Source organism: Chelonoidis abingdonii, chromosome 1 (genome assembly GCF_003597395.2).
Source record: "Chelonoidis abingdonii isolate Lonesome George chromosome 1, CheloAbing_2.0, whole genome shotgun sequence".
Taxonomy (NCBI): Eukaryota; Metazoa; Chordata; order Testudines; family Testudinidae; genus Chelonoidis; species Chelonoidis abingdonii.
This window is the reverse complement of record NC_133769.1, coordinates 155742942-155756416: the sequence shown is the minus strand read 5'-3', so window position 1 is coordinate 155756416 and position 13475 is coordinate 155742942. Positions and strand designations below refer to the sequence as shown.

Below are 13475 nucleotides of genomic sequence, written 5' to 3'. Positions count from 1 at the left end.
TCCAGTTTCCTGATTGGTCCTCTGGTCAGGTGTTTGGTTCCCTTTGTTAACCCTTTACAGGTAAAAGAAACATTAACCCTTAGCTATCTGTTTATGACAGCAGGTCTACACCATGCTTCCTGGTACTACTAAGAATACATATCTTCCAACTTTTGCCTCATGGCAGAAGTCCTACAAACAGCCTCCTTTACTACACAACCCTGATTCATCTCTAGAGCAGGTCCACCCTGTGTAGTGATTGAGGCAGGCGGTCCTGTGGGAAAAATAGTATGTGATCATGTAATTAAACATGGCATAATGCATATGCACAGGAGGATTTCCTAACTTTTAAGTACTTGACTTAGCAACCTTAATAATGGTCTTTTAATAGTTTGTGTGCACGTAATTTTCTAGGTTTTTTTTAAAAAGCAATCTGAAAGAATTGAATTCCATCATGTGGAACCACACCTCACACTGACATGGTTCATCAGCAGGTTGCACCTTTTACATGCACTGCTCAGAGTTCTGCCACTTGACCTAATAGAGCAACTTGTAGCAATAGTAGGACCAGCACTAGAAGGGGAATGAGACGCTTTGCCCGGAGAGTTCATACATGACACCGAAATGGTGAGAGATCAGAGATCTTGCGTTCCATTACAGCAGGGGTCTCCAACGCGGTGCCCGCAGTCGCCATGGCGCCCACGGGGGCATCTAAATGCGCCCGTGTCCTGGCTGGCGGTTGAGCATCTGCTGAAATGCCGCCGAAATTTGGCGGCATTTCAGCAGATGCTCAGTCACCGCCATGGTCCTTCGTCTGGCGCTCACCAGACGAAAAGGTTGGGGACCACTGCATTACAGACTTGGGCAGGAAGTGTGTTGTAATATAATGGTTCTCAACCAGGGGTCTGTGGCCCCCTGGGAGGCTGTGAGCAGGTTTTGGGGTGGGGAGGGGGGTGTCTGCCAAGCATGGCCAGCGTTAGAGTCGCTAGTGCCCAGGGCAGAAAGGCAAAGCCCCGCTGTGGAGACTGCAGCCCAGAGCCCCGAGCCCCACCACCAAGGGCTAAAGCCAAAGCCTGAGCAATTTAGCTTTGCAGTGCTCCTTGTGGCATGGGACCCCGGGCAGCTGCCCTGCTTGCTACTCCCTAACGCCGGCCAGTTGCTGTGGCACAGCTGGGCCAGAGAATTTTTATACCATGTTGGCTGGGGCCTCAGAAAGAAAAGGTTGAGAACCCCTGCATGGTCACAGACCCCTCTGCCTCTTGACCTGAAGCATGACCCATTTTGCCCTATTCCCTCCAATTTATCTCAGTCCTGTTTCTTTGCCACCCCCTGGTTCTTCATCCCAGTCTTGTTTTCTTCACCTCAGGCTACTCATAGCAGTTCCAGTCTCCTTGCTCCCACAGATCTCAGTCTCACCCCTCTGGACTCTACATTTCAGTCTCAGTCTCACCAACCCCTTAACTCCTTGTCCTCAGTTTCCTTTGCCCCACCATTCCCAACTCCCTCACCCAAAAAGCACGTCATCCATTTTATCCCCACAACCCTGGCCTCCACTCAACCCACCCCACACTGTGGCTCCCAGCCCCAATCTACTGTCCCCAAACTCCTCAACCAATCTCAGCATCCCTCTCCATCACCCCTGATTCCTTGGCCTAGTCTCTTTGCCCAGCCAGTAACAGTTTTCCCTCTGCACCACACAGTCATCAGATCTGTCTCCCTTTTGAACTCACCTCCTTCCTCTGCCTCACTAGTTCTTAGTCTCAGTCTGTCTCCTTGCCCAGTCAGTCACTGCTTCTCTTCTCCTGCTTCTCTTCCAGGCTGCCAGTCCCTGTCTCCACCTCCCTGCGCTTAGGCCTCTTGTCCCTATCTACTCCAGGGCTGCCCAGAGAATTCAGGGGGCCTGGGGCAAAGCAGTTTTGGAGGCCCCTTCCATAAAAAAAAAGTTGCAAAACTATAGAATATTATATTCTCGTGGGGGCCCCTGCAGGGCCCAGGACCTGGGGCAAATTGCCTCATTTGCCCCCCCTCCCCCGGGCAGCCCTGATCTACTCCCACCAGTCCAGTTCTGGTTCCCCCTGCATTCGATTCAGGCAGCCTCTTCCTCCATGTGGCTTAGGCTCAGCAAGGCTCATTGAAAGCACAGGAAACAGAATTGTGGCTCTCTGTTCAGATGCCTGGAACCAGAATGGCATGCTGTAGCCCAGAGCTGCAACTGCAGGGAGCATGCCCAGTGTGGACAGACACTTTAGGGAATTTAGCTGCTTAAAATCTAACAAGCCTCTACTGAGCATATGAACTTCACTTTTTCAAAGGCCTATGTAGCCAAATTTTCACAGGGACAGCAAAGGCACATCCCTGCTCAATTTCAATCCCTGTTCCAAAGCATAAAGTTGCCCGAACTTTTAAAAGAAAAGGTAACTAGAAGTTTTAAATATGGGCAAAACAACGGATTTTTCAAACCTCATTTTCAAAATGAGGTTGAACCATTTTGGGAGAAATTAAAAAAACACCACCACCCAAACCAACCAACCAAACAAAAACCCCAACAAGTCATGAGGCAGACACGGGGCATGGAAAATTTAATCCCAAATGATTTCAGTTTGGCAAAGTTATAAGCAACTGGAAACAGGGGTTTTTAAAAGGGAAGTATCAGGCAACCTTAATAGGAGGCAGCACTATCAGCCTCACCTATCATAAAATGAGCAGATTAGTCAGCCAGTTTTATTTTTAATATAGATGTCAGGGACGCAGGAACAACAAGTCCAAATATGCAATGCTGCAACTTAATCTGACTGGAATGCTGATGGGATCAAGATGGGACATCTTGATACTGGGACATAGTCTGCTCTGAGCATATCTTCATATTAAAGACAGGACACCCGTAGGCCTCAGACTGACCATGTCCGCTATAAACCCTAAATCTAAATGTTCATACTGTTCTCATCAGCTGAATATTTGAGTGCTGTTTTAACTGCTGTAGGAAATGGCAACCTATTCAGGATTCATGAACTAAACAATTAATTAGCACAAACTATGGAATTAATCACCTACCACAGCCTTCTGGTCAGCAGGAATCGCCATTGGACCAATACGCTTTGTGTTACTCAAGTAAGGAAAAACAACACTACAAAACCTCAGAGACTTTAGAATGTTAACTAAGTGATGATCAGAAGGCTGACTATATATGCAATTTGTGGCACAGAAGGGAGGCTATTTCAAAAAGCTGTTCTTTGGGATGGACAACTACCCAAATGGATGAGGGAAGAGAAGGGCTGATGGCTACATTGGTATGGAATTAAGTTCATTCTAGTTCAGTACTTCACAAGTATAAAGAACTATATAAATGGTGGTGGTATTAATAAAATGAAATCAAGGAACCACCACAGTTGTTTGCCCAACTCATAACCTCAGAACAATCACTTACATTCCTCTACCACGTTTCAATTTACTGAAATTGCAGAGAGGCACCCAAGCAGAATAAAAAACATTTGCGATGGAATCTGGCCTGGGCCTTGGGGACCATACTCCTACTCTTACTCTTATTTTACATAAACTGACAAAGGCTCTCTAATGAAGATGGCAGGTCAGGCCCTTAGTCTGACATCTGATTCGAAAGTGCCAGCATGTAAGATGTTAGTTAGGGCCACTGCTGCCACTTTGGTGTCATCCAAGCATAATACCCTGATTACTGTTTTGATCCACAGTTGAGACAAAGGAAGAGAAGCAGCACCACCTTCTCGTCACCTCTAGAGACCAGAGAGCAAAGCAGTAACATGTCCTTTTGAAGAAGTTAGAAAAATCCACAGGAAATAAAATGCTGACGCCTTGCTTAGGCCTCCCCAAAATGAATTCTTCTTCCCTTATTATTTTATATTACAATCTAGGATCCTGGCTGAGCCCCTTGCTGGCTCATCACTGCTACTCAGTGTCTTGGAAGAGATCAGGACACAGACAGTGGGAGACTCATCTACAGGTTAATGGGTTTGAATCTGACCCAGGCAAGCAAATATGAAGGCTACTTGGTGGCCTATGTGAATTAATTGTTAGGTCTCTTATCAGCTGTGTTGTGTGCTCCTGGGCTGACCTAAGGCCAACAAGACAGGAGGCAGGCAGTCTCAGCAGAGGTCAAATAATGGCATGGAAATCAAGTTCTCTCCCTCTGCCTCTTGAATACCCACATCAGATCAAGTCTGAGGCACACTGGCAATGAGGCGCAGATGTGTGAAGCCTGCACTGACACTGCTTTTGTACCATAACTGTCCTTGGGAGTAAAAAAAAATGCCCATGTTGTGAACCACAAACAGAAAAAGACCTGGGTTTCTGGGTTCATCCAGCTGAATGTCACATTTTAAGCCAGAGAGCAGGAGAAAGGACTAATGCCTCTTTTCTTTGAATTAAATGTGGTATCAAAGCTTTAATTTTGTTAGAGGACACCCCACAGACACGTACCTCAACCACCTATAACACTGATCAGCTTCATTCTCAGCCTTTCAAGACAACTCTTCCAGTATATCAGAGAAGGACCTCTGCTATAACAGCCAACATCTGCCTCCATTCAGTACCTTAATAATGAGGCTCTGTGCCATTGCTCATTCATGTGCATTAACCAGCAATGCAACGTGGGTTAATAGCAACCTGAGAGATGAAGTGTCACTGCAGGACAGAGCGCACAAAGTAAAATGGGAAATGAGCAGTAGTGGTGCACAGGGACCAAGCACAGAGGCTCATCATTAAGGTAGGAAGGGAAACGCTAGTGTACCAGCCACATAAGCCAGAAATAACAGTACCCAAACGTGAATTAGCTCTTGGAAAACACATATCTAGCAGACACGGCCTAGTGTTTTGAAGTGTCTCTCTCTCTCTCTCATGACTTCTCCCCTTATACTACAATTTTATGCCCTATTTTATTTCAAAAGTCTGCATTCTTGGCCTTTGGTACAGTATACTTCACCTTTGAGCGAAATGTTGGGTGGACGAAGTACACTGCCTTCAAATTTCTCTTGTACCTGGTTTAAAGAAGAAAATGACACTTGTTATAAAAAAAAAAAAAAAAAAAAAAAAAAAAAAAAGAGTAATGAGCTCATCCTACTAAATTAAGCCAAAAACACAGCTTAAAGTGTTTGGAGACATTTGCGCTCTCATGCGCAAGTGCTTGTGGTGCTAACCCTGACCCACAACATTCAAATGCAGGTCAAAGGGCGGCTGCCCTCAGAATAAGCGAGGCAAAGGAAGTGAAAAGTTTCCCTGCATATCTAGATAAATCCTATCTGATCCTCCAGTCCAAAGAGGGTTACACATTAGTTACACCTGTTAGTGCTGTCTATACATCTCCTCCAGCAAAATGGATGGAGCATCCCAGTACACAATACTGTCTTTTGGAAACACAACCTTTAGAGGCAGATGGAATGAGCTCACATAAAATATATGGGCGCAAACACACCTGCCTTATTTACTGAGAGATATGCCACGGGCAGGGATTACAGAGACCAGTATATGACACAAGCATGCAAGAACTAGAATTAACTTCCTGTTGAACCAAGGCACTCACAAGTTAAATAAGCATTAAAGAAATGCCTAGAGATTTGTTTAAATGGTTTGATTCAGAGCAGGAAAGGGAACAGGACTAATCTCTAGTGGTTTTGTTAGACCTGGGTCTATTGGCCCCTGTGAAATTCTTTCCAGCAATCCTTTAGCTATGGAAGCAAGCTGGATAAAGGGTCTGTCTTAAAGGCCTGTATGGGGAGAGGAGTAGATGAGAAGGGTTCTCTTCCTACTCATAACACTCACTTGATGTCAACGACATCATACAGTTTCTTCAGGAAGTCGGAGTCCAGGTGATTGTAATCACTAGTGAGCGTGTGGAAGTATACTATGACATACTCCTTCACTGCAATGTGGTCCATGACATGGATGAAGTACAAGAGTGCCTGAGGTGGGGAGACATTTATATTTTTAGCAGAAAAATCTGTCACAGTCCCATTCTGTGCTAACAGATTTCCCTCTAAACACTAATATTATCCAGACCAAAAGCCTTAAGACAAACTGATATTATATTTCAATTACACAAACATGATGCAACACTGAAGTCTTAAGCGCTGGCTCAAAAATATTATCTGGAGACGTCTACAGCCAACCTTTACTCTGCTCCATGTCCCTAACCTCCACATACTTTGTCAGGATCCCTGGCATTTCGCATGTGCAAGAAACAAGTTTGCTCAGTGCACCTCACTTCAGAGTCTCCAGCTACAGAAGCACCTTTACATCTCTTTGGAGGGAAAGAGGGGGCCCTACACTACCCTGCTAAAGAATGGCCATACTGCATCAGACCAATGGTCCATCTGGCCCAGTATCCTGTCTTCCGACAGTGGCCAATGCCAGGTGCAATGCTTCCCTGAAGAGAATCTAGTCACTTCTGTAGAAAAGTCTATACCAGAAAAACTTCATATGCAAAGTTTTAGATAGGATATATTTTCACGTTAAAGTATCTATGCAAGCAGTTTGTACATAACCTGCTGTGTAGGAAGATTTCTGCATAGATACACCCCTCTAGAGATATCTTGCTAAAGTTAGTGCTGAGAGTACAGGATGAGATAGTTGTACTTAATAGAAACTGCCTTTCAACCTTAACTAAAGAATCACTGCCACAGCTCTATAATTTTATATGAAGATTTTACCTTTTCCATGTCTATTAGAGTTACAGGAATATTCCTTCCAACTACCACCATCACTGTGCGACCACAATTATCCACACCTACAGAATAAAATGAGAACCACAAGCTTTTATCTTTGAATAACATTCATAAAGTAGTCTGAGTTTTTGAAAGTCTCCCTGTAAATCAGGGGCAGCTAATACAAACATTCTACAATGTCATTAACTAGCATTCTTAACAGGAGATGAAGAGTGCAGAGACTACTGCTCCCATTACGTAGTACTCATTTTGATCTAAACAGAAGGACGCCTTGCACCTGGAAACGGTAGTTTTTAAATACAGAGTTGCACTCCTTGAAGATGGAGGCTGCAATCAATAACCCTGGAGGTTCCAGCAATTTACTGACATAGCACCTACTGTTTATATGGCTACACTTTCAGCTTTATCATTACCAAAAGGGTGTGTTGTTCTGGACATGTAATCTATGACAGGAACCACACCCTCAAACAACTGCAAGAACATTAGCATAAAGGGGCTTCTTATGTTGAAGTTCTTATTGATGCAGACATGAACGACTTAGCTACAGGTGCTTAATTTAGATAGTATGTTTACAATGTGAAATATGGTATTGTTAATTCCTTGAAAAGTTGTAATAGACACTCCCGCCCCCTCAGGTAGCTGAATACATTGTAGATTTCCTTGATGGGAGTTTTCTCCATGATGTTTATATATAAATGGGGAAGAAGAGTTATAAAACCAGAGTGCAGGCTGGGGGGGGGGGGATCAAATGCCATCTAGTCTGTGTGTAAATATAAGCACATTGTAAAATAATTTTAATCAGTAGCTACTAGGACTGTTTTTTTTGGTAAGAGTAGTACACTTCTTGTAGCTATAGATGGAGAGGTTATTTGACCTTTTAAAGGAGTTTTACAGGTTAAATATCTGGTATGAGACATATAATGGACTTAAGCCAATGACTGTACAAATTCAAAACCTTTAATGCTGCTGCTAGCAGGAATGTTCTTGTACTTTAACAAGTGTAATAATTATATTTCATCTGCCATATCCCTGTCAAATAACAGCAGGGAATTATTGCTTCCTGCCCCCTAACAATAATATTCATTCACTGAACATGCCATCTCAACTCCCTCTTCTCAGTTTGTTGCTGTTGCCCTCTGATCATTACACAGAAGCTGCTTTGGAGTGTACAATATAGGAAGGCTTTCAAGGCAGAACAAGAGGAATCCTTCTCTATAGTAAGTTAAGTGGACATATGTGATTCTTGGTTAATTGGTCTAGATTTATGACATGGTATGGAAACCAGGCAAACCATACTGTCCCTAACTTTGCATGGGAAGATGGACTGGATTGCACAAAACTGGGTGGTCTAAACCTTATTTCCCTTAGGTTCAACACAGTTCAAGTCCATTGGAGCTTGACTTGCTGATTTTAAACTTGTTCCTTACCCACCTTTCAACATCAAGTAGCACTGGGAACTCTGAATTCTGGGATTATCTCACACTCCCCCCCATCCCCTCATAGAATTAGTAACCAGTAACCAGGACATTCATCTAACAAATACAGAGGGCCAGGAGCATGGTGACTGGAGCTGGAAAACATAGGATATTGGCCTAGAAGGGACCTCCTGGGTCATAGAGTCCAGTCTCCCGATATCATGGCAACCCCGTCATATAATCCTGTTTATAGATTTATCAAATTCCATTTTAAAATCAGTTAGGTTGTTTGACCTCATCACTCCTACTAGAAGACTGCTCCAGAACTTTCTCCTCTGATGATCAGGAACCTTCTAATTTCCAGTCCCAATTTATTCACGGCTAGCTTATACCCATCTGTTCTTGTGCCAATAATGTCCATTAGTTTAAACAGCTCTCCTCCCTCTGGCGTTTTTCCGCTGAGGTATTTATACAGAGCAATCGGTTCCCCTTCTCGGCTTTTGTTCTGCTACACTAAGCAAGCCAAGCTCTTTTAATCTCCTCTGCATTTCTCTGATCATTCTAATAACCCTTCTCTGCATTTGGTCCAGTCTGAATTCCTGTTTCTTTAACATGGATGACCAGAATTGTACACAGTATTCCAGATGAGGTCTTACCAATGCTTTGTACAATGGCATCAATACTTCTCTCTCTTTACTGGAAATACCTCACCTGATATATCCTAGGATCATACCTGCCCTTCTCATGGCTACATTACATTGGTGGCTCAGTCATCCTGTGATCAACTAATAAACTGGGTCTTTCTCCTCTATAGTTTTTTCCAACTGATGAACCCCCAGTTTACAGCAGAAATCCTTATTGGTCCCTCAGTGCATGACTTTGCACTTCGTAGTATTAAATTTCATCCCATTTCTATTGCTCTGGTCGGTCCTCAAGGTCATCCAGTTCTTCCTGTATAATACTCCAACCCTCCTCTGCATTGATGAGGCCTTCCAATGTTGTCAGAGGCAAACTTCATTAGCACATTCCTACCTTTTGTGCCAAGGTCACTAATGAAAATAGTAATGAAGATTGGTCCCAAGACAAACCTTGAGGCTCTTCACTGGTAACTGATAGTTCTCATTTCAGCATAACCTGTTGCCTTCTCTGCTTCAGCTAGCTCTTTGCCCACCTTATATTTTTTATATTAAGACCTCATTTTCCCTCTAAATTAATAATAGCTCAATAAACACAGCAAATGCCAGCCCCTGAGCACAGCTTTAGAGATCTTGGAATTTAGGAACCCACATGAATTTGTAGACAGATTTTCTATGACACATGTCAAATTACTTATGGTTAGAGCCCCTGTGGATACAAAATTTGTATCTGCATCCAATCTGCAAACATAGTCCCCAGATATCCGCAGATTTTTAGGGCTCTATTTATGGTCCCAGTTCATCACATCTCATTCTAGCTTCCATATGCCAGAAGTTTTGTTTGGCTGTGGCCTGCCTGGCACTGAAGGACAGACTTTTTAATCTGTCATTAGATTAAAACACTTGCTCAGGCTTCATCCCATGAGCCTTCCTTCACACAAAGGTGGAAATGGCCATTCCATTTCCTACTGGTGAGTCTATAAGAAGCAGCCTTTGGGATCCTGAACTCACCTGTCTGATACAAGGCTTTGAGAGAAGCAACGTCAGACAGGTCTTCAGCTCTTGCCTGACATAGCCAGCGATTGTAACTAGAAAAGTCAAAACACACATATGGGGTCAGAGCTGTCTCTGGGTATGTCCACACTACAGGATTATTCCGATTTTACATAAACTGGTTTTGTAAAACAGATTGTATAAAGTTGAGTGCACGCGGCCACACAAAGCACAATAATTCGGCGGTGTGCGTCCATGTACTGAGGCTAGTGTCGATTCCAGGAGCGTTGCATTGTGGGTAGCCATCCCATAGTTCCCACAGCCCCGCCCATTGGAATCTGGTAATCCCAGTGCAGAGGTCAAAAGACATGGCCGCAGATCTCTGGGTAAATGTCGTCACTCATTCTTCCCTCCGAAAACAACAGCAGAGAATCATTTCCGCACCCTTTTCCCTGGATGCCTGGCATACCGTCCATAGCATAGGCAACCAGACCCGTTTGCCTTTGTCACTGTCACGGTATTTATGGAGCTGCTAACAAGGCGATACATGCAGGCTACACAGCAGCATTATAATTTCCTGCTATATGCAGATTACTGAGTTACCAATCCTCATTACGTCTGCTCATGCCATATGTATTTGTGATGAGATGAGGTTAAATTCGTTCTCGAACCGTCTGTCTGTCCACAGTGTCCTGCTGGCCTTCGCTGAAGCTCGGCGGCGCACAAAGACAAAATGGGAATGAACCCCTGGCTTTCTCCTTTATTGTATTATTTCTAAAATAATCATCCTGCCTGGATGATAGGGGCAAGGTGTATTTTAAGTAACCAGTGAATGACAAGATACCAGAGAGCAAGACACTCGGTGTCAATCCCGTACAGAAATGAAGCTCTATGGCATTTCGGTGCCCTGCCAACACCCATCCGTTGCTTCCTACTCCCCAACCCCCTGGACTACCGTTGCAGTGTCCCCTCATTGATGTGATGAAGTAATAAAGAATCAGGAAATAACACTGCTTTTTTAGGAGATAAAATGAGGGAGCAGCCTCCGCGCTATGATAGCAGCATAAGAATCTTTTCTTTAGACATGAAAGCGAGGGCTGATGAATCAGCCCCCAGTTGCTATAGAGAAACGGTTATCCCATTCTAACCATCTCTGGGAATGACCAGAGTATCTATTTGTACCCACCGCCTCCTGCGACCTGCAGTCAAGGTCACCAGGACGCTCACGGGCTATGATACATGGCAGACGACAAACGAACTGCTACCACTAGGAAGGATGCTGATTGCAGCGCGGCGCACCTCTTCTACCAGCACATCAGTAAGACTAGGTGAACTGAAAAAAAGCGAGAAATTTTTTTTCCCCTTTTTCGTTCGGTTGGGGGGGGGGGAGGGTGTAAATTGACAACATACCTGAACCACCTGGATAATGTTTTTGACCTTCAGGTATTGGAGCATCGGCCAAAAAAATACTTTCAGAACTGTGCGGAGATAGCTGGAGTCCTCAGTACCCGCTCCCACCCTCCATGAGCGTCCGTTTGATTCTTGGCTTTCCGTGATGCTTGTCATGTAGCACTGTGTTGTGGCTCTGTCTATAATAGCCTGGAGATTTTTGCAAATGCTTTGTCACTTAGTCTTCTGTAACGGAGCTCTGATAGAACAGATTGTCTCCATTACAGCGATCAGATCAGTATCCCCGTACGGTCCATGCTGGAGCTCTTTTGAAACTGCATCACCACCCTTCGATTCAGAGCGCACGCTGGGCAAAGGAGGAATGTAAATTCCAATGTTCGCAGGGCTTTTCCTGTCTAGCGCGCGAAGATCCAAATCTAGACATTGCTTTCCAGAGCAGTCACAAGGTGCACTGTGGATACCGCCGAGGCCAATACCGTCGATTTGCGGCCACAACTAATCCTAATCCGACATGGCAATACGGATTCAGCGCTACTCCTTTCGTTAGGGGAGAGTAAGAAACCAGTTAAAGAGCTCTTATAACCGATAAAAGGGCCTTGTTGTGTGGACGAATGCAGGGTTAAATCGGTTTAATGCTGCTAAATTCGGTTTAAACGCGTAGTGTAGACCAGGTCTCTCTCTTTCATCTGTGTTAGAAAGCATGAAGATCAGCCTGGAAAAATCAGAGGAGCTGGAACTGCTACACTTAGTGTTATAGAGCAGTCAACACTGCAATTTTTTGCGTAAGGAAACTGCTTCTGAAGTGCTTCAGTGGGGAGTGTTTGGAAAAAAAAGGAATATTGACTGTTGTCTAGTTATACTGTTGGTTACTTTGCTTGGGACAATAAATATACACTTAATTGGTTCTCTTTTCTAGCCCTCATGCACAACTGCAATGGTATTGCATTTCAGTTGCAAACATTTAAGAAGAATTTTCACATCCAACCAACACTATTTGGGTTAAATATTTAAAACAGTGAAAAGGGGTGGTTGTTTTTTAAATCCAGAAGTTGGGCCTAACTAGTGATACTGGCCTTTTAACACTAAACATATATAAACAAGTCAGTGATTCAAACATACACTGAAAGCCATGCCTCATGCCCAAAATATGAGTATCATAACATAGGACTGGCTCCCTAGGAGGAAGTTAAACCTGCCTCTAATATGCAAAGAGCAGGGAAAAAATACAATTCAGCTGAAAAAACATAAGCAGCAACTCAAAATTCTCTCTTCCCTCCAACTTCAAAAGCATAGGAGGAAAAAGGGTTTATTAAGTGCACAGGATTCAAAAGGGCATGAGTTTGAAACAGGTGCGCCTGTTTTAGAAAGAGAAGACTAGGATCAGTTACTGAAAGCTATGATGGAACTGTGCCATCTAGTGGTAAACAGGCAGTACAACTGCTCCAATGTGTCTAAGTCAGAGGTCCCCAAAATGTGGGGCGCCCCACCACAGTCCGGCTGTGGCTCCGCTTCTGCCCCGACCTCAGCCCCACTTCCAGTCCCCTTTTACCCGTGCCCCAGATGCAGCTCCAGTTCTGGGGGATGTGGACATGGGGAAGGGGGGGGTATAACCCTCAAAATTTGGGACCCCTGGTCTAGGTCCTGCAGATATGAAAACAATGGAATAAAACCCCCACAAAAAATGAAAACCAACCCTTACCCCAGTCCCATATTTTTAGCACCAAGAGGCAATTCCAGGGATCTAGAATGAAACTAGGCCTTGTCCATGCTTTCCTGCTAACAGATTGCAAGTTTGTGAGACACAGAAAGAGAGCATTAAGGATCTTTCCGAGTCACAGGCCTAGCTGAGACATGCATATAGAGAAACAGGCAACATGTTCTCACTTTCTCTGATGCTGTTTCTGCAGTGCTGCCTCCGACAACTGTCCCTGAAGGATGAGGCGCCTCTGCTTATCAACATCTCCCTCCATGCGGGCAAATGCATGGGAACCAATGAATGAAATATCTGCTTCCAGCCCCTCCTCGTCCGAGTTATCTGCAATGGAAGCATGGGAGAAGAAGCTGTAAGGAAGACAGAGTTCAACCTGTATACAAGAGAACCACAATAATGAACATGGAAATGTTGCCTCATGACAGTGCATCAATAAGACACAACCAAGTCACAAGGTGACTGCAGCCATGACACACAAAAACAGACACCATGTTATGATGCACAAATTTTCTGTGGTTCCATTTGATAGAGCAATGACCTCTATTGAACTTAACTCCATGCTAAGAACAAGGAACTCCTGAAACCTAATCTTAGCTCTGTTAGCAATTTAGGGTATGTCTTCACTACCTGCCAGATCGGCAGG

The 13475-nt window shown here is 44.2% G+C and overlaps 1 protein-coding gene across 3 annotated transcripts in view; it reads right to left on the bottom strand.

Moving 5' to 3' along the window:
- Positions 1-13475, bottom strand: part of GDAP2 (ganglioside induced differentiation associated protein 2) — a 51580-nt gene that overhangs the window by 10944 nt on the left and 27161 nt on the right. For all 3 annotated transcript variants that reach the window (XM_032773627.2, XM_032773629.1, XM_032773628.2), the window contains 5 exons: positions 13006-13156; positions 9730-9806; positions 6654-6730; positions 5767-5906; positions 4931-4985 (listed from right to left, as the gene is read on the bottom strand). In XM_032773627.2, the coding sequence (XP_032629518.1) occupies positions 4931-4985; positions 5767-5906; positions 6654-6730; positions 9730-9806; positions 13006-13156 (500 nt within the window). The remainder of the gene's footprint in view (positions 1-4930; positions 4986-5766; positions 5907-6653; positions 6731-9729; positions 9807-13005; positions 13157-13475) is intronic.